The following is a 23060-nucleotide window of genomic DNA, read 5'->3' as shown; positions in this document are numbered from 1 at the left end:
TTGTTCAATAATAATCTACACTAAAATAAACTGCTACCTTAAACAAGTGGGAATATTTCACGTCGATAAAACGCGCCAAAAACATGCATCAAATTGCACCATTTGCAACATCAAAATGCAAAAAGTTCTTACTGTGGGAGGGGGACACCACCCCTCCCACACCCTCCCCTACCCCCTCGCTCGCTCCGCTCGCTCGGGTTCAGTCTCGTTCATGATATTCAGTGAAAAGAATTAATACAAGAAGTGTATCTAAATCATACCATTTTATGGGCAAATGTTCAATAATAATCTACATCAAAATAAACTGCTACCATAAACAAGTGGGACTGTTTCACGTCGATAAAACGCGCAAAAACATGCATCAAATTGCACCATTTACAACATCAAAATGCAAAAAGTTCTTACTGTGGGAGGGGGGACACCCCCCTCCCACACCCTCCCCTACCCCCTCGCTCGCTCCGCTCGCTCGGGTTCAGTCACGTTCATGATATTCAGTGAAAAGAATTAATACAAGAAGTGTATCTAAATTATACCATTTTATAGGCAAATTGTTCAATAATAATCTACACTAAAATAAACTGCTACCTTAAACAAGTGGGAATATTTCACGTCGATAAAACGCGCCAAAAACATGCATCAAATTGCACCATTTGCAACATCAAAATGCAAAAAGTTCTTACTGTGGGAGGGGGACACCCCCCTCCCACACCCTCCCCTACCCCCTCGCTCGCTCCGCTCGCTCGGGTTCAGTCTCGTTCATGATATTCAGTGAAAATAATTAATACAAGAAGTGTATCTAAATCATACCATTTTATAGGCAATTGTTCAATAATAATCTACATCAAAATAAACTGCTACCATAAACAAGTGGGACTGTTTCACGTCGATAAAACGCGCAAAAACATGCATCAAATTGCACCATTTACAACATCAAAATGCAAAAAGTTCTTACCCTCCCCTACCCCCTCGCTCGCTCCGCTCGCTCGGGTTCAGTCGCGTTCATGATATTCAGTGAAAAGAATCAATACAAGAAATGTATCTAAATTATACCATTTTATAGGCAAATTGTTCAATAATAATCTACATCAAAATAAACTGCTACCATAAACAAGTGGGACTGTTTCACGTCGATAAAACGCGCAAAAACATGCATCAAATTGCACCATTTACAACATCCAAATGCAAAAAGTTCTTACCGTGGGAGGGGGGACACCCCCCTCCCTCCCACACCCTCCCCCCCCCCCCCCCTCGCTCGCTCCGCTCGCTCGGGCTCGGTCGCTTCGCTCCCTCGCAGCCTAACCGCCCCCCCTAAGATGAAATCCTGGCTACGCCGTTGGATAGTAATATCATGTGGAACAATGACTGTAATGTAATGATGCTGATAATGGTAATATTGACAATGCTAATGGTAATAATAATAACAATATTAGTATGAAGTGATGATAATGATAATGATATTTATGATAACAAGAATAATAGTAAACAATACAGTAATAATAATGGTAATGGTAATAAGAGCGAACTGCAAACGGAGTTCACACATAAGCCGCGATCACACTGGCAAAAGATTGCGATCTCAAACTTCGCGATCTTTTGCCAGATGAGTGTGACCGCGGTTTAAAGAGACTAAAGCATTTGTAAATGTGCAAAGCGATGAATTTCCAACTCAGACTTGCGAATGTCTTTTCGAAGGCTTCATATCTAAAAGGGGATTCAAAAGCATGCTGTCGAGAAAGTTTGGTTCATAAGTAATTGAAAACATCTCTCACGTTTTATAATTTTGATGGGCCGCTGTAATAACATAATCTCAACGTGTGCCTACAAAATAGTCTCCACTAATTATCTCTTTGCTTTATATTTCATTCATGCATGCAGTCCTGTCCCGCTTTCATGATATGATAACGTTTGATTTTGATACACGTAGAAATCCATATCCACGTTCATCTTCTGAAGAATAATTGAATTGAAATTACGTATCCCCAAGATATATGAAAGATGTGACAGTTTATTGCTCTAAAGATTTACATGAAAATGTGCATCTCTTAAAATAAAAAGCCCAACGCGATGCTATTACTGAATATTCATTAGTTATTCTGTATGTATGTGTGTATGTATATATATGTATATGTTATGTTTCATTATCAACTCTTTCATTGTGCATGTATGTCATTCGTAGATCTATTTCCGATTCTTTGTCTTATATGCATATTTTTAATCTCTGTGGCTTATTTGCATGTAATTCACCCTAGCAAATATCTTGTAGGCCAGTCTTCGCGTAGGAGTTTAACAGAAGTCTGCCACATTTGTTTCTGCAAATAACTGATCGCATTCATGTAGCTCATCTGTGAAAACAAAAAGCAACAACGAAGGGTATACGTAGGTAACTTTCCTTCTGCCTTGACTTAAGCTGTAGACATTGGCAGAGGGAAATCTTTTATTGGCTCAATTGCATACAATTGTACTTGCATTGGTGCATGATTACGTAATTTTTTACCCTTATACCAGAAGTACTGATATCCACGGATACTTCCTTCATCACCCTCGACGATCTCACCTGGAGGACTTTCGGGGATGAGCTGCCCAGTGTGGGTAAGCTCTCGCGCCTTAGCAACCAGATCATGCGAGAGCTGAACAAGACAGAAGTACTTCAGGAGCGGAACCAGACCATCGACGAGATCTTCCGGGAGCACGGCCTGTTCCTCGGCATTCGCAACTACCTCTACCTCCCCGGCGGGCACTGGAAACCCAAGAGATGCACACCAAAGTGGAAGGTAACAGAAGCAAACACATTTATGCTGTTGATGACGATAAAAATGATGATAATGATGATGATAATGATGATAATGATGATGATAATGATGATAATGATGGTGATGATGATGACGATGATGATGAAGATGATGATGATGATGATGATGATGATTATGAGGAGGAATGGTGATGATGAGGATGGTGATGACAATGATGATGATGATGATGAGGAGGAGGAGGAGGAGGAGGAGGAGGATAATGATGATGTTGTTCCTGCGGATGTTCTTGTTGTTGCTTTGTGGTGTTGTGTTAATTCTTCTGCACTCGATGTTGGTCTCAAGGACATTTCCCGCAGAAAGGGAAATCCTTGTTAAAACCAAACCAGTCACCTAAAGTCCATAAATGTGAAAACAACTTCAATTTCAAGAAGAAGAAGATAAAGAAGAAGAAGAAGAAGAAGAAGAAGAAGAAGAAGAAGAAGAAGAAGAAGAAGAACAACAACAACAACAAAACCCTACCCAATCGGATATAAAGAAAGGAATAGAGAAATAACAGAGAATAAAGAAAGAAAGGAATAGAAAGGGACTGATATGATCTTGGGTTGTCCTACGGAATATACTACGATGAAAACTAAGTATCTATTTTGCACTCATCCCTAAGCTTCTGGAAACAACCTGAAAAGGAGGCAATACGTATAGATCCTTCGCTGCGTGATATCATAACCAATATCCCAAATCGATCGACGCCTGTGAGATGATAAGGATACCTGCTACAGACACGTCTGGAACTGTTGAAAGACATCTCATCCTCTGTCTCCCGTCCTCAGTAACCATGGTAACTCATCAGTTCACAAGGACGCAAATGCTTACGGTCGGTCAGCATTCTAACTTTAATCAGGGGAAGAAGAATAACAACAATCGATTCTACTTACAGAGATATACGAAAAGTTGATTGTGATTTGCAATCCGGGTTTCCACTACGTCCGGCATAATCCCACAATGCATTGCACGGCGCTTTCAGTGAGAAAATTGCATTGTATAACAACTTGAAAGAGAGGGAGAGATCTGAGAGAGAAGGGGTGGGAGTTACTAGTTTTATAAGTGGTCTATACTCATTTCATTGACACCTCAAGGCTCTTACTGTTATTGTCCCCGGATATTTACTAAAGCAAAAGACCTTTCGAGATAATTGAGTGCTTTCCCATGCTTCGCACTTTACGTGATTTTCTGCGCATGTCCAGTTACCCATTACGTCACACGCATTTTACTCGCATAACTGTGAGGAAAACTTTTACTTTTCATTATCGTTCGCGAGTCGAAGCACAAATATTTATGCAATATCTATACAGTCGAAAATATAATGACTAATTATAATGGGCACTTGGAGTATTAGAAACGTCGCACGCATAACTGAAGAATAAAATTATCTTTCACACCCATTTATTACATACAACAGCTATCTTCAGTTTTCAAAATGACTAGAATAGAATAACAATGAACAAATGGATTCCAAACACGTGCCAACAGAACGATGAGTTGAGGTGACGAAGTGTGAAAAGATATGCGAAATAAAGAAGACATTATTGTTAGTATGCACATGTGATCGAGCGTGCGAGAGTGCTCACAGTCAATTGTGTAGTATCTGGCTATAAAGCTTTGGCCCTCGGCAACCTCTGGCTATGCCAACTATCTCCTCTCCGATGAATAATAATAATAATAATAATAATAATAATAATAATAATAATAATAATGATAATAATAATAATAATAATAATAATAATAATAGTAATAAAAGACATTTGTATTGCGCAGCTACTATAATAATACTCTACTGCGCATATAGCCGTATAGGCCTATATACTCGAGAAATTTGACGCAGCTGCGATGCTAATTACTAACCTCTCTCGGATGTGAAGACACAACGATACAATATATTATTGTACACAATCACGTATATAACGTGACTTTGAGATAACATTTGATGACATCAATTTTATCACATATAGATATAGGCTTACAAGAGCACCTTTGGTATGTGGGCATAGAAGGGGATAACGAGATGTTTCCCTCTGAGTCAATCGCTGGAAGGATTGTGTCGGGGGAAAAAAGCCCGCACTCTACTCAAGGTAAGACAGTAAGTTGTGGAGAATGGCGGAACAGTTTTTAATTCAGACTCCATCTACCTGTGAACATGGGGTGTTTGAGAAGGAGCGGAACCTCTTCCCGATTTAGTGCAAATTTTATGCCTAACTTCTAGAGAATGACAATATTGACTGCTTAGCATTCCACTGGCTTTGATGTTCAATGCTCCTCCAAGTCGCTCTTCCAGAGAGTTTGGACATGGAGACAAAAGAAGAGGTTCCTTGATTTTAACCATTTAATGCTGTATTTCAGAGGATAATGTTGAAATCCTCTATGGAACTTCGTAGTAATCTTGTAAGTACTTCAAGTTTTTCTTCAAATCTCCTTTTTGTTAATACCCCGGACTGAAAAGTAGTATAAGTATCTCATAATTAAAAGTCAAAATATAATCATCTTGCGCACATTTTGTAAAAAACATCGTTTATGAAAGTATTTTCATGATATCGTATTTAGTATTTGACTTCTATCAAGAATAACTTCCTGATACTGACTTGAATGTAAGATGTTATTGAACATGGGTGACTGAAAACCAACACCATCTAAGATCATGGCAATAGTCCCTCTCACAGTCTTTAATATTCTGGTTGCAGTCATGAAAGATCTTCTGTTTTCCTCTAATTACAAGGCATAAAAGATGAGAAGACAGACGTGAAGGGCATGGTAACTCACTCGAGCTCAGGAGGAAGACGCCAAGTAGAATAATGGCATGTCAAGAGTCGAAAATTACTCGCTTCATAAAGTTCTTTCCATCAGTGGGTGTCGGGAGGAAGGGAGGGACCGTCGTTTGATGATACGATCAAACTAAATACTTGTCTGAATTTGAGTCCTTTTGGGGATTTTGAAGCAGACACAGGGTGTCCGTGTGTGTCTGCCAATGTCTGTGTAATAGAGAGAGAGAGGGAGAGGGGGGGGGGGGAGAAAATAAAATGGTGTGTGCTGATAATAGAGAGATTAACATTCTATAGTGTGCTCTTAATTCTCTCATTTATGAAATAGCGTAGTAGGCGTTGAGCGTTTAAATTGCAATTCTTCGGACTCATTAATCTCCGCTATTGTTTCTTTCTTATTGACCACACGGATATAACGACCTAAAACCATCTTTGTGTCATGCATCATCTCGGGTGACAGGTTTCAAGTCCGTGAGAGTGTTGGTCGGGTTCGGTTTCACAAGCCGAGATTCTCTGGCCCAATAGTCTCGACTGCCTTTATGAAGGAGGATAAATATGAATACTTAAAGGGATAGCATGGTTTTGATTGAGATGGGAATTGAAGCTGTTATCTTTTTGCGAGATAATTAGAAACCTCTTTTTTGAAATATGAGAGAGCATACGATTCTTAGAGATATTTATATAATATTGGATGGCCTTGAGATTAATACAAGGAAATATTTGACGAGCTATGCACAAATATTGGACGAGTGTAAGACGAGTCCAATATTTTGCTTAGCGAGTCCAATATTTCCTTGTATTTGTAATCGAAAATAAGACATCCAATATTATCATTATTATCCTACAAAGGATTTTAGCATTTTTCTGTAAACTTACCCTTTCTGTCTCCAAGTGCTGGCCCGACCAGACGCTGCCGTTAGTACGCTGTGCGACTACAGCCGCCTGGGCTGTGTATAAGGTCGTCTACTGTACTTGATCCTTACATGGGGTATGGTACACTCTTCAGTGCAAGTTAATCTACTTCATTCCCTGATAAAACAGTGATCTATGTATCCATGGTAGCCGTCATGTTATTGTTAGGCCGAGATCTAGCTGATTTAGACCAGAATTAGATGTTCTTGTATCCGAGATCTGAGACACAATTTACGTCACATCTACCGTAGATCGTGAAAGGTAGTGCTGTAGTCCTATGGCCTACTACTGTACTTATTATAACGTACCGCGGTACGGTGCAAACATGCATGCAAATGCAAGCGGCGGCGGCCGGCTACATGTGTATTTGTATATCGCGCGGCCCGCGGGCTATCTAGCAGTAGCGCTGAGCTGATCAATCGTGGCCTGCACCAAAAGAAATAAATAAATAAATTAAAAAAATATAAAAATATAAAAAATGCAACTTGTTTTCGTCAAACCTAAATTTATGATATGAAAGTGATATTTTGAAAAATTGTATGCAAAACAATTTCAACTAATTGATATATGAAATTTGTTAGTATAAATACTGAATTTTAGAAGAAACGATATTTTAGTAAATTCGTGATTGACCAATCACATACGTTTTTTCTTCATATTTCAGGTCATCTCGTATATATATATCCCAGCCAATCACGGTGCAGTTTATAAGAACTTTGGGGATTCCCCTCTTGCCGTCCAATATTCTAAATATTGGTCGCCTCGGCAAAAAGAAATATTGGTCGAGTTCAACAAACTTTCTAAGTGGGTCGGAGGTTATGAGGTGCGTCGACAAAATAGCACTTGCATTTGGGCTCTAAAAATCCTCTGTATGAATAATAATCAAAACTATTTGGTGGAAATCGGGTTTTAAATGGCTGAGACGTCCAAAAACAAAGAGGTCCTGATAAAAGGTGGGACCATATACCTTCTTTTGGGACCACTTTGTTTTGCTTTGCTTTTTGACATCCCAGCCATTTCAAAACCGATTTTCATCAAATGATGTTTGAATACCTTTTGGAATCGTATGCTCTCTAATACTTCATAAAAGAGCTTTCTAATCATCTCGCAAAAAGTTAGAACCTGAATCCCAATCTCAGCCAAACTATAACATCCCTTTAACTTTCAAAAGAGCGACATATACATGCCAAGAATTACCGACTCTTTGCTGTATAAGAGGTAATGACCAACTTCCGGTACTGGACCGGTATGGTCGCTTACACGTACATGTAATGTCATGGCCATTTTAGTTGTTGATTTTTTCTTTCTCGATGCGATTTAATTTAGATTACTTGGCTAGCAGCTTTTACACTCAGCATCATGTGATATGTAGTGAAATGTGAATCGCTGCCAATTAACAGGGAACATAGTCATGTCGTCACTCCATACGACGTAGGCCTATTACATTTCTCCTCTTATGCGGTATACCTTACACGTTAATTGTACATTATGTATATTTTCTTGACATGTCTGCATCATACCTCGCCCGTTGATTGAACTTGGTTTTTTTTCACAGAAAAACAAGAAATATCATACATTTCAGCTCATCCGGATTTAATCTCGGTGAGATTGTACCCGGATATTGGAGCTAGACGTCCATTGTGTGGTACATAGTGTACATAGCTCTCCTTTATCTGCTATGTACGCCATCCAGTTCAGTGTACGGTCGTCCATGATCCGTTCTCTGTCTGCTCTCCTCTTCTACACATTTCTTTCGCAGTCCTACTATAGACAAAGAAGGCTTCTACCTCACTTTATATCCACCGATTTCGATTTTCTTGGGTTTCTGTAACAGGGCAGAGAACGTAAAGAGATGGTCAAAGTTGCACCACAGACGCAGAAAGTGAAATGAAAAATTTTCATGTAAGAATGATATCCAATGTATGTTGATCTGAGCATCTCACATGCAAGACAACGTAAGGTAATATCATTATAATATGCTTATATAATACGTTGATTCTGCTAATTCATCTAGCAGAGCGGTGTAATTTGATAATTTAAACCGCAAGTAATATAATGCATATTATGTTTATATGTATGTATGTATGTTATATACATGTATATTCTTTGTTGGCTGTTGAAAAAAAAAAGGTTGTCATTTACTTTTATTTCTTGCTCTTTTTTGTTGCAAAGTGAATGACTTATTGCCCCATTCATTTGTTATGATGATTTTTATCTAAACTTGAATACAATATCAATATTATATGTCTGATACCTTGTAGGAGTTGTAAAAAGGTTGTAACTCAGTTTTCTTATTTGACAGAGATTAACAGTGGACTATGTGTTATTGATAATAGCAATTTCAATGAATTGATAAGTGTTATTAGAATGGGGATTATGGAAATAATTTTGGTAGTTGTGCCTTTGCCGTTTGTGTAAATTTTCGCTGAAAAACTCTAATATTTTTACTATGTAGGTATACCGCCTAATGAAGATTGCCTGGCCGTAAGGCATCCTTTAAACCATTTCAAACTCCGTGACGATTAATGAAATATTCATAACTGGGATCCTCTCTTTGTTGTATACACTACATAGATTGCTCACATACTTTTGAGAGATGCTGATATAAGTGATTTTTTTTTTTTTTAACAAAGAGGGTATGAGAAGACAGATTAAATTTGCATGTGCATGGTGTGCAACAACTGTCAGGGGCAGGTCCAGGAACTCCGTAAAGGGAAAGCGCCTTTGCAAAATTAAAGGGGGGGGGGGAGCGCACGCATCACCCTCCCATTTTTTCTTGTTATTTCTTTTGTTTTAACCAAAAAACAAAGAGGGCGCGTGCGCCCGGTGCGTCCCCCTCTGGATCCGCCAGCGTATTTTTTATTTACACGCAAGCCTGTGGCTTTTCGCAATTAAATTCAATAAAACCGCTAGTAATGCGTCTATGCTTACTCCGCTCGTGCCTCCGCTCGCGACGATTCGATTCGTGCACGTTCATCAGTGAGTGTGTGCACGGGCTGTGAAAGTTTTGCCTGCCGTGGTAGACCCTCATCGAATAGTACATGTGTAAATTGATAAGTATGTAAACGAGTACGAAAAAAAAAAAACAATGCAAAACAAAAAATCTGACAAGGAGGAGAGGGGGAGAGAGAGAATCATATTCACAGGAAAGAGATAAAAAAGCAATGAATATTCTGTGATATCTCATCAGTCATGCGCAACAGTGATCAATGTTATTGCGGGTTCCATATGGAAGACCGGATGCACAACTGTATTGGTGTAGGCTACCTATATAAAATGATGGGGATGTATTTATTTCTCAGCCCCCAACCCCCTCTGTTATATTTGTTGCTATTAAAGGCCCCTAAATTTATCTTCAGACTGATGGTATATTATTTTGTTTCTCAAACCTGCCCCTCTTTTCTTCATACTAGTTTCAAAGACTCACTGTGCATATGCATTGTCCGACCCCTTTCTTTTTAAAATGCATGACTCGTGTATTTCTTCCCTTCCTCGATCACTGCTTGAATTATCATACAATTTATTTGCTTCTTACGACTTTCTCTGCCTCTCCCCTCCTCTCTTTCTCATTTCAAAACTTCACAATTTTTGTTAACAAGACTACTTTCTACATTGATCAGTTTGTGTACGTCTAGAAACACTGTACAGTCACGTGCAAATTAGTATGAAGGAAAATTACACCACTACTGCATGAATTCATTATCACTTTATTCACTTCTCTTTGTTCAAACACTTTTTTTCATGAAGGTTTATACAGAGATAATCTGATCCTCCAATATCCAAGAAGTATTGTAATACAAACTAGAACTATCACTCAATGTGATTTATACCCCCTACTAACAAAGTAACTGACATTTGCCATATCTCACGTCAAGTGCTCAAAACCTGAGTGAGTACAGTAAATAAATCAACAATTTCTATGACTTTCATTAGAAATACTGTTACCATAGCAACACAATGTTTGACATTAAGAAAAAAATGAAGTTTGCCCAGCTACATCATAACTGTCACATGTGCCAAATCTCAAGTCAAATGCTCAAAACTGAGGGAATAGGGGAATTCACGATGTCATTGTATGATTTTCATTCAAAATGAAATTATGCTGTCACCATATTGTGTCGAGCCCACTAATGTCAATAATATTCGACCGCTAATGTGGCTGTCGTATCTTTAAGCATTTACACTCCCACTACAATGTGCCATAATTCAGTCAGATCATTTGATTTTCGTTATTCCGAGTGGTTCCCAATCGACGTGTTCTCTTACTCTTTTCTTTAATCTGTATACACGCAATCTCAGTTTTATATTCGAAAAGACACACTGTATGTTCCATTCTCTTGCAAAACAAAAAGAAATGACTGTATTTCATTTTTGTAACATATGATCGATGCAGAAAATTCCGGATAAATTCATTTGAATTTGGATCGTGTAATGTCATAACAACCACTAATGTCATAAGACGACGACAAATGTCATAACGACCACTAATACCATGACACGTCAACGACAAATGTCACAATGACCACTTTAATGTCATAACACGTCGACGACAAATCTCATGATGACCACTAATGTCATAACACGTCGACGACAAATGTCATAGCGACCAATGTCATAACGTCGACGACAAATGTCAAAATTTCCATTTTTGCTGCAAATGTCATAAGACGTCGACGACAATAATGTCATAACCATAATCTCATAACACGTCGACGACAAATGTCATAACGACCACTAATGTCATAACACGTCGACGACAAATTTCATAATGATCACTAATGTCATAACACGTCGACGAGAAATGTCATAACGACCAATAACGTCGACGACAAATGTCGAAATTTCCATTTTTACTGCAAATGTCATAACACGTCGACGACAAATTCATAGCGACCACTAATGTCATAACATGTCGACGACAAATATCAAAATCGGATTAACCACAAATGTCATAACACGTCGACGGCAAATGTCAAAATTTCAGTTTTTACTGCAAATATCATAACATGTCGACGACAAATGTCATAACGACCACTAATATCATAACACGTCGACGACAAATTTCATAATGACCGATAATGTCATAAGACGTCGACGACAAATGTCATAACCACTAAACTCATAACACGTCGACGACAAAATAAATGTGAAAATTTCTTCTTTTTACTGTAAATGTCATAACACGTCAATGACAAATGTCATAACGACCACTAATGTCATAACACGTCGACGACAAATTTCATAATGACCAATAATGTCATAAGACGTCGACGACAAATGTCATAACCACTAATCTCATAACACGTCGACGACATAATGTCAAAATTTCTGTTTTTACTGCAAATGTCATAACACGTCGATGACTTAATGTTAAAATCGAATTAACCACAAATTTCATAACGCGTCGACCACAAATGTCATAGGACCTAATGCATCACAGGGGAGGATCCAGGAATTCTGTAAAGGGGAGGCACCTTAACAAAATCAAAGGTTGATGCAACCTCCTCCCTTTTTGAATTGTATTTCTTTTATTTTAACAAAAATAGAGACGGGGAGGGGCGCCGCGCCCCTCTAGATCCGCGACTGCTTCAGCCACAGGTTAATGGTAAAACCCGATGCTTGCATTACAGGGAGGCGACTTTTCAAAACTACAAGCTGGCGCAACCCCCTATTTTTTTCTTTTCATTTCTGTTGTTTTAACAAAAACAGAAAGGGGCATCAGAGGGAGATGCACCCGTCTCGATCCGCTATTACGTCATCCACAAATGTCAAAACTCATTGCTTGCATTTCATGGGCGGATCAAGGAATTCCGTAAAGGGGAGACACCTTTTCAAAATGAAAGGCTGGCGCAACTCCATCCCCCTAATTATGTTCTTCTTATTTAATTTGTTTAAACGAAGAAAAAAAAAGAAAAATGGAGGGGTGCGGCAGTCTTTACTTTTGTAAAGGCGCCTCCCCTTTACGGAATTCCGTGATCCGCCCCTGTGACGCATTCTGAAATTTGTGATAAATTTGGAAAATTTGACATTCATGGTCGACGCGTTATGAAATTTGTGGTTAGTTCGATTTTAACATTTGTCATCGACGTGTTATAACATTTGTGGATAATCAGACTTTGATATTTGTCCGATGTTACGACTTTTGTCGTCGACGTGTTATGACATTAGTAGTCGTTATGAAATTTGTCGTCAACGTGATGACATTTGCAGTAAAAATGGAAATTTTGATATTTGTCGTTGACGTGTTATGACATTTGTGGTTAATCCGATTTTGACATATAATTGTCGTCGACGTGTTAATCCGATCTTGACATTTATCGTAGACGTGTCATGACATTACAGTGGTCATTATGACATTGTCGTCGACGTGTCATGACATTAGTGGTCGTTATGACATTTGTCGTCGTCATCTTATGACATTAGGGAGCTTTAGATTTTAGACGCGCGGACGTTCAAGGGAAAAAAAAACATGTTCTGAGCGTGCGCAGAAGCGTAAGTCAAGTTGACGTGCGCTTCTGCGCACGCTCAGACCATGTTTTTTTTTTCCCCTTTGAACGTCCGCGCGTCTAAAATCTAAAGCTTCCTGTTAGTGGTTGTTATGACATTACACGATCCAAATTCAAATGAATTTATCCGGAATTTTCTGCATCGATCATATGTTACAAAAATAAAATACAGTCATTTCTTTTTTGTTTTGCAAGAGAATGGAACATACAGTGTGTACATTCGAATATAAAACTGAGATTACGTGTACAGATTAAAGAAAAGAGTAAGAGAAAACGTCAATTGGGAACCACTCGGAATAAAGACAATCAAATGATCTGACTGAATTATGGCACATTGTATTGGGAGTGTAAATGCTTAAAGATACGACAGCCACATTACTGGTCGAATATTATTGACATTGGTGGGCTCGACACAATATGGTGACAGCCTAATTTTATTTTGAATGAAAATCATAATACAATGACATAATGAATTCACTTAACTCCCTCAGTTTTGAGCATTTGACTTGAGATTTGGCACATCGCGGTGACAGTTATGATATTTAGCTGGGCAAACTTTATTTTTTCTTAATGTCAAACATTGTGTTGCTATGGTAACAGTATTTCTAATGAAAATCAAAGACATTGTTGATTTATTTACTGTACTCACTCAGGTTTTGAGCACTTGACGTGAGATATGGCAAATGTCAGTTACTTTGTTAGTAGGGGTATAAATCACATTGAGTGATAGTTCTAGTTTGTATTACAATACTTCTTGGATATTGGAGGATCAGGTTATCTCTGTATAAACCTTCATGAAAACAAGTGTTTGAACAAAAAGAAGTGAATAAAGTGATAATGAATTCATGCAATAGTGGTGTAATTTTCCTTCATACTAATACTACACTGTACACGTGACTGTACAGTGTTTCTAGACAAACTGATCAATGTAGAAAGTAGAAAGTAGTCTTGTTAACAAACATTGTAAAGTTTTGAAATGAGAAAGAGAGGAGGGAAGAGGCAGAGAAAGTCGTAAGAAACAAATAAATTGTATGATAATTCAAGCAGTGATCGAGGAAGGGAAGAAATACACGTGTCATGCATTTGAAAAAGGAAGGGGTCGAGAGAGGTCGGAAAATGCATATGCACAGTGAGTCTTTGAAACTAGTATGAAGAAAAGAGGGGCAGGTTTGAGAAACAAAATAATATACCATCAGTCTGAAGATAAATTTAGGGGCCTTTAATAGCAACAAATATAACAGAGGGGGTTGGGGGCTGAGAAATAAATACATCCCCATCATTTTATACAGGTAGCCTACACCAATACAGTTGTGCATCCGGTCTTCCATATGGAACCCGCAATAACATTATCACTGTTGCGCATGACTGATGAGATATCACAGAATATTCATTGCTTTTTTATCTCTTTCCTGTGAATATGATTCTCTCTCTCCCCCTCTCCTCCTTGTCAGATTTTTTGTTTTGCATTGTTTTGTTTTTCGCACTCGTTTACATACTTATTAATTTACACATGTACTATACGATGAGGGTCTACCACGGCAGGCAAAACTTTCACAGCCCGTGCACACACTCACTGATGAACATGCACGAATCGAATCGTCGCGAGCAGAGGCACTCACACAACTCTTCGCAACGAACCCGAGCGGAGTAAGCATAGACGTATTACTAGCGGTTTCATTGAATTTAATTGCGAAAAGCCACAGGCTTGCGTGTAAATAAAAAATACGCGATCCGCCACTTGTTGTCGTGAGCGCGTAGACCACAGCAAACGTTGGACCACTTTACTTTCCCTGTTCTTGACCTTTTGTATGGTTGTTTTTTGATAACGTGTACTTTTGATAGCTGATTTCACAAAATACTGCGGTCGCTCGATATTTTGCATTCTTCAATCCATGATGTCACGTTTGTTTACAAAATGTTACACTGACTCACTTCGAATTAAAAAAAAAAGGACAAAAATCACTTTGCGTGAAATGTTTGCAACGAAGTTAACCCGTGGCAAGTTACCGCAGGCCAAGAACCGAACTTCGGGGACTTTCGTCAGCTACGTATACTTTGCAAAGCAAACGTGTGACGTCTTTGTCTCAACCATCATCCCTGGCGAGTCATTCAACACAGTGTGGTTTTCAAAAACAGAATATTAAAGACACTACTTAACAATGCGGTGACTCAGTTTTCAATGTTTTCGAACTTTGGACAGACTGAGCTCTTAAATGATTAATCGGTATAACTAAACGCTCCAGAGTTCAAGAGTTTTAAACATCATCATGCTTTACTACGAAGCTGACTATAAATAAATAGCGTCATCCTATCAAACTTTCAGAAATGATGAATTATAACTCTACCATCTATTGACAGTCAAAAAGATTTTTCCCTTTATCCATCTTCTTGAAGAAGATCAGCAATTATACCGCAACTTTTCATATCTTCATTTTTACCCAACATCGGAATTGCAGATACATTGGGTTCTGTTTTCCTTTGGGATCTGACTTCATCTAAACACTACACTCAATTCTCATGTCATCTCCATTCTCACGTGATCTTCATTCTCACATGTGATCTCCCAACAGGTTGCCATAATCATCCCGTTCCGTGACCGACTCGCCCATCTTGCCATCTTCGTTCGACACATGATCCCCTTCTTGCAGCGACAGAATTTGGAATTTACCATCTTCGTTGTCGAACAGGTAAAGACATAGAACCCCCACTCCTCGTTCCCATCGAGATGAAAACAACAACAAGTCAATTTAGCAATTATAATAACAATAATGAAATTTGATAAAGAGAAGGTTTTTATTTACACACGACAACCGCTCGATTGTCACTCACATAATACTTAATATTGCACACAAACGTAGAACTATAAGGGGAAATAAAGAGAATTTAAAGAGAATTTCACAAAACTTCATTTTTTGAAACGAGTGTACATTCCCTCGACTTGTCAATGACGTATGTTAACGGTTAAGGGTAATGTTATTCCCCCTGCTTTCTGAAAGAGTCAGGTCAAGTGCTCTTCTATTATGCAAGAAAAGTGAAGGACATCGCAAGCTTTAATAGTTTTCTCATCCAGCCATGGCGGCGCTGAAACTTCAAACAATCATAACTTTTGAACGGATTGACCGATTTCCCTCAAACTTTCACCGATATGTTCTACTGATATTTCTGCATTGTCTTAATTCACATGAATATTAAGATGAACTTGTCCTTTAAGGTGATATGTTCTTGTATTGTGAGGGGAGGTCATAATGATCCCCTCATGTTATTTGCATATCATTGTGATTACAGCAGACATTGATTCATTTCATTTCATTTTATTTCATTGTCAACAAAACAAAATATTTACAAACGCATAACGCAGAATCAGCACAATGTCATGAATGCTGTAACAAAGAAAAATACAATGAACTGTCAGTAAATGCTGTGGCATTCCTGGTAGTACCGAATGAAAATTAAAATTGTTGGAAATGGAGGGGACAGCTGATAATCAAAGCCTGTAACATGTGTAATTTTCAGTCTCCTCGTGGACAATGAATGATAACTGGCAATCATTATGTTCAGATACGTTCTTATTTTCTTCAATTCTTCGCAGACGAAACACTTGACTATGCAGTTTGATTTCGAAGACACGAAAGAGTGGAGTAATAACTGTTGATATCTCCTTTGAATGAATTCTATTTATCCATTTTTTATAAGAAAAAACCCCAAACAACTTGAGCATCAACATAACGATAAGATTTTACACTGGTTGACCTTGTATCAACATAAACATACGGTTGCAGAGCAAAAACAATCTTTGCGATCGTATCTTCTATAGGCTGAATTTGGAGGTACGGTTCAATATCGACATTCTTTCAGCATAACAATTCATTCAAGCGCATTGTCAGGCAACTATTCTGAGTGGAACGATGTTGTTCGTTTTAGGAAGACTTCGTTTCCTCTTCTTTTTTTTTCACATTTTTCCACGGCTCAACAAGAGGCACAAAGTCATATTGTTTGGTTATTTTGCTTGCACTTACGTGCTCTCGAGGGCCCCCATCGCCAGTGTGTGTAATGTGTATGTCAGTGCACAACGACTGAGAATGACTCAGGCGCCGTTAATGATAGCTGACACGTTAACGAAAAATAGGCATATATCTCAACACACTGCATAAACAGTCACTGCTGTTTTCATAGCAATTTCCTTCCTCATATTCCATACACACTGTAGTCCTCATAAACATAAATAGATAGATGTTATGTATATAAATATTTTGTGTGTGTGTGTGTGTGTGTGCACGCATTCTTAACGCGTGAAAAATAAAAGATTTTAAAAAATGCTGTAGACAGGAAGAAGGAAGAAAGATTTTATGTACAAAATTCTTTCTTTCTCATTCGTAATATTGACAATGTGGAATTTTTGTTGTCACAATGAAATTTGTGTTATTTTCAATGTCATGAATCAATTTGTGTATTGTTTGCATGAAAAAGAAAGAAAAGTAAAAGATTGACAAAAAAAAAACCTTTCCGAAAGACTATCCAACAGCTATAAGAATGGTACTTATTTGATCATTTCCTGAAAAATCTAGTCATATCTATAATTGATGCACTAAAGTGTTTCTTTTTTCCTTCAAACGTTCCCTCTTCTTTTTGTCCCATCCACTAAATCTTCTTCTCATTTTTCCTTCCTGCTTTTTCCATCTCTCCCCTTCCGTCTCTCCCTCCCTCTCCCTCTCTCTCTGTCTTCGCGCCAAGTCGATTTCTATTTTTAACTTGGACATAATGAAAAACATCTTCGGTGTTTTGGTAGTCATTAAACAAGTAATGTAAATGTATAGCGTTTTTTCTTTGTGATTGTTTTATGTTGGACTGCACTTCTTCTGCCGAGTGCATAAAGGCTGTTTACTGCCAAGCATTATCTGTTGTTTGAAGGTGACACGACACCGTAATGCATCCTTTGTTGTGTTGTAATAACTAAAGAAATGATATTTAAAACAAAAACAATGGCAGGAAAGAGTTCTTTAAGTGAATAAAACCATTCATCTCTTATTGTTATAAGCATTAGTGTTACTGTTCTATAATTATACCATTATGAAAATAATCGTTATCATTATTGCTATTATTGTTGTTTTTTTACTTTAAAGGGATAGTACAGTATTGGTGGAGATGAGAATTGGGCTTTTAACTTTTTGCGAGATACCAAGAAAACACTTAAGATATGGTACAGAGCACACCATTTTATGAGGAATTCAAAGTTTATTTGATAAAAATCGGGTTTGGAATGACTGAAATATCCAAAAACAAAGTAAAACAAAGCGATCATAAAAAAGTGTGGGTCCCACACTTTATTAGAATCAATCTTTTTTGGATATATCAGCCATTTCAAAACCAATTTTCATCAAATAAACGTTGAATTCCTCATACATGTCATAGAATTACATGCTCTTTCATATTTCATTAGAGGTTTCTCATTATCTCACCAAAAATGTTAGAAACCTGAAATTAGGTCTCAACCAAAACTACACAATCCCTTTAATACGATCAGCGATGATGTCCTTTAAGGTCTTGTACTGTTAGTTTCTATAGATCTCTTCAACATTGTTTGTGCGGATTTCTGATATATTCTCGATAGCGATGGGCAAGCTGAACTGTGAATATCATAGCTACTTCAGATGATTACAAGGCACGTGCCTGTTGTAAGCGATCGCTTCCTCACAGAATGCATAATGGATCATACGATATGCATCGTGAAATATTAATGTTACGAGTATAAACGCGTTTAGAAATGGGGTTGTGATAATGAGGATACACCGACAAATACTTCAATGACTGAGCGTTATTCTATGTATGTCGCTTATAGCTTTCATCGTCTTTTGTCTGCATGCTTTTCATCACAGTTTCGGCTTTTTCCCTTTTCTTTTGAAGAAAAAAAATCCATTTCGGGGTGTCCATTGATATCCATGCCATACTACATCCTTAAGAAATAAAGCAATGGAAATTGAACATAAAAAGTATCAAATAACATCAAAGAAAGAAAATGAATGAAATCTTGCACAAGCTCACCACGCATGTGAAAGTATAGTAAAAACTAATTTCTAATAAGCGCTGTTGGTATTTTCATCCTATTTTGATTTGAATCCAGAACATAGCGACTGGCAATCGAGAAATTATGATCATTAATACAGATTTTAAAAAAGGAGGGTGCCAACCATCAAGATGTGACATTAATGCCGTATCTGATGTTATTGCCTCTCACTTTTTCCCCGAGAGCTTAGGTAAATGTTAAGTCATGCTCCTGTAAGATGAAAATGGAAGCGTAATTCCTCGCATCTGCTTTGACCGCAATAGAATAAACATTGGAAAGCACGACATTTTGTAATATCACAAAGCTCCAGTTTGTATGTCTCTAGATAGCAAGATGTTTCATCATCAGATCTGGCACTTTCATTTTGGTTTTCTTCCTTCCACGTAACCAAGAATAACGACAAGGATTTTAACCGAGCGATGCTGCTCAACGTCGGATTCGTCGAGGCCCTCAAGCTGACCAAGTACGACTGCTTCATCTTCCACGACGTCGACCATCTCCCGATCAACATTAACAATTACTACGGCTGCGACCACATGCCGAGACATTTCATCTCTGGTGAAGACACTTGGGGATACACGTGAGTAATAAAGTCAGGGGAGCAGCGAAAGATAAGATGCAATGTAGCAAAGACTAAAATGTGAATAGTTACAACTCTGTCCCTACTAAAAATGGCCCTCTACACTAGAAGTGTAAAGATGGTACACTGTGTACGAAACTGTTACGTCATAAATGGGAAAGATACAATCAGAAGACGATATAGACGAAGAACAAAAAAGAAAAACTAAACAGAAGAAGTACATCTATATTTTCCCATTCATATGTATCTATATACGAGATAAAGACCGCAATGCTGGACAGACAAAATTGGAGTGCCATTGTGGATCGAGAATACCACTCGAATTAAGCAAGCAAGTAAGCAATGGATATCTATATAATTTTTCTTATCCATCTATCAATCTGACTATCAAGTTATCCATGTAATAAATCTATCTAGTTATCGACTCTATAGATATCTATCTCATTATCTAGTTATCTATCTAATATATTCATACTGTCTAGTTATCTATCTATCCACTATCTATCTATTCCACTCTCCTGCCCCCCCCCCCGCCTCTCTCGAAAGAAAGAAAGAAAGAAGGAAATGGAAAATTTATGATTATTTTTTGTTGTTTAAATCTTGTATTGGATAGATTAAGCTCGCTTCATCGGAACTCAGCCATTAGAATGGTTAGATTTCGATCAGAATCAATACAAATGGAACGAGTTTAATTCTACCGTATTACAAGTTTATCAGGATTGGGAAAGGGTTGCTTACCAAGGTAGATATGAAAACATCTTTATGGCGGCTACGTCACTGGGTGGTCATTGTATTCTTTCATATCTTTGCTTTATCTTTCACTTTCGATTCAGTCTGATGTACCAGGAGCTCTTCGGTGGGGTCACCGGTTTGACCCGGAAGCAGATGTACGACGTCAATGGCTTCTCCAACGTATACTGGGGGTGGGGCGGTGAGGATGACGATTTCTTCAACAGAATACAGCAGAAGGGCTACTACCGGACACGGCCGGCCGGACACATCGGTTTCTACAACACCATCCCACACGGGCACAAGGCCAAGGACGAGAATTTCGAAAGGTGGGCAAGCTTCAATTCGCGTTTTTAGCGAGGGACGTGATGGAAAATGGCGAAATTGGGTCAATATCTGTAGGGCAAGACCCGTGAAAGACCACTGAAAGACAGTAAAAATTGGACAGACCTCTCTATGATCTTTCAGTGAACTTTCAATGATCTCTGAGGTCTTTAATGATTCCTAAGGGATCTTTTAATAAAATCTATGCATGGTCTCCTTGGTCTATAAAAAAAAAATCGAATCGGTTTAAAATATTTTTTCGGCAGTCTACCACGAAAATGGTCTTTCGGCAGTCTTCCAGCGTTCTCTCAATGATTGCTCAAGGGACCTACTATAGTCTTTCAATTATATTTTGGCAACCTCTAAGAAATTGCCACATTTTTCTTTTTGAAGATCACTGACTGAAATATTATTGAGAGATCATTCAGGGACCACTGAAAGATCAGTTTCTCAGAGATCTTGATCGACATCTCAGAGACGTACCGCAAGGAGTACGTTAGATGATCTGTCACTTACCTCTCAAAGAGTCTTATTGGGCTCTCAGGGAACGTTCAGCTATCTTCACGGTCCCACAGAGATCTCTTGAGAAAATTGCTGGGAATTTCTTTTCGGTCTTTCAATGATCTTTCAAGGGTTTTTAGAGTCATTCCACATAGACACTATTTTTATCTGGTCTTGGAAACTGCATGCATTGGGATCTTGCCAATATATATAGTTGTCTGCAGTGGTGTCTTTGCCTATTCGGTTTCGTCGTAGCACAAGCATAAAAAGAAGTTGAAATAATATTATGATCTAAATTCACTCCGCTGGCTGCGTAGCTTCGTACTTCAAAAAAGTTCATGTTTAGCAAAAGACCATTACGAGAAAGTGGTACGAGATTTATGCCTCGTGCCATTGAACCCTTGAAGATATAGGGAATCTGGTGATGGCAAACAAGACATAGTTTAGTGATACATGTATTGGTGACCAAATGCAGAGCGCATTGACGATTTGGGCAGTGAAGGACATACAAGATCTAAGCTGATGTCTAAGCTATAATGGGATTTCTAGCCTTTGGAAAAAAAAATCTGTTCTCAAGTTAATACAGTTTATATGAATAATAGATTATGTGATCATATTGTCCAATTTGTACACAATAGAATTTTGAATGAATCTCATCGGTCTGGTTCATGGACTAAAAAAAAAATAAATAATGAATAAAAAATGCCCAAACCAAACAACCCACACAAAATGGGCGTATTACATAGCCTCCACAGAAAAAAATGAAGTTTCATTCTAAGTTCATTATAGAAATATCGTCAATTATAAGAGGTACGTGTGCCATGCCCATGTGACACAGTCGTGATTTGCATAATGCATAATTCATAGACTAGATTTGATAAGATTTGTGAAATCGGGTCTCTGTGATATTCAGTGCTTATCAGTTGGCAGTAAGAGTGAAGACATACAAAAATGTGTGCGACTTTACGTCGTCTTTCACTACTGTTTCATTTTCTTTCTTGGCCAAATACAAACTGTTCAGGTTTTGTCTTCTGCATTTCGGATCGGAGCGCACGACCAGGGACGGCTTGAGCAATCTTGTGTACGACGATCCCGTGGTCGAGCTTACGCCGCTATTCACCAAGATTTCTGTCGACATCAAAGAATTGCCTTGGAAGACAGAGTGGGTGAAGTGCAGCGAAGTCAGGGACATGTTTAACCCCGAGATGTACGGGGCGGTCGACCCCCACCGCGGGTCCGAATCCGATCTCGATGGAGAAGCCCGACCACCCAATGGCGTGAACCGACCACCGAAGAGCCCCGCACGACTGGAGGATCGTTCGCCTGGGTCCAAGGATACGCGCTCAGGTACGCGCGACGTGGCGCGACCTCCTAATAGCGCGGACCAATTATCGCCCATTGGTGTGAACCAACGGGAGCACCGGGTGCTCGGCTCTCGGCGTATGCGCTCACTACCGAGGCAACCACCCGATCTCGTCCCATACAACGTTGAGAAGTCTGCTCGCTACGACAAGAAAGACAGTAAACATTGAGTCGTGGCCATGAATCCCTTAGAGCAACCTAGAACTGATCCCTCCGTGTCAGGCGAGCTTTCCGATACCTTTGTACATCTTGCGTTCGCCATGTTCTCAGACAGTTTGGTCTGATTCATATTCAGCGTCCTGCTCCTCGTGGGAACGGTATCCTTCAAGAGTACCGCCCAACCCTGCGGGAAGAGAGGAAAACACAATTAATGTCTTCACGAACAGGGATTGTGACCAATGCTTTTTTATAGCGAGTATGAAATCTCACGTGTCCTCTACAGCAGCCGTCTTAGCGACTATGACGATGCGTCCGTACTCCTTTCGCCGCGCAATATAAACGACTGAAAGGTTACAGATGAACTTC

The 23060-nt window shown here is 38.7% G+C and overlaps 1 protein-coding gene across 1 annotated transcript in view; it reads left to right on the top strand.

Moving 5' to 3' along the window:
* LOC139742751 (beta-1,4-N-acetylgalactosaminyltransferase bre-4-like) overlaps nucleotides 1-22705 on the top strand; it is a 46480-nt gene extending 23775 nt beyond the window's left edge. The window contains exons 4-8 of the mRNA XM_071653272.1: nucleotides 2506-2771; nucleotides 15549-15665; nucleotides 19432-19619; nucleotides 20453-20677; nucleotides 22195-22705. Coding sequence (XP_071509373.1) covers nucleotides 2506-2771; nucleotides 15549-15665; nucleotides 19432-19619; nucleotides 20453-20677; nucleotides 22195-22705 — 1307 coding nt within the window. The remainder of the gene's footprint in view (nucleotides 1-2505; nucleotides 2772-15548; nucleotides 15666-19431; nucleotides 19620-20452; nucleotides 20678-22194) is intronic.
* The last annotated feature ends 355 nt before the right edge of the window (nucleotides 22706-23060 follow it).

This window comes from Diadema antillarum, unplaced genomic scaffold (genome assembly GCF_040938485.1).
Source record: "Diadema antillarum isolate AM-2024a unplaced genomic scaffold, OU_Dant_1.0 seq00001018_RagTag, whole genome shotgun sequence".
In the NCBI taxonomy this organism is placed as follows: Eukaryota; Metazoa; Echinodermata; class Echinoidea; order Diadematoida; family Diadematidae; genus Diadema; species Diadema antillarum.
Note: the sequence above shows the minus strand (reverse complement) of the source record. Positions and strands in the feature narration are given on the sequence as shown.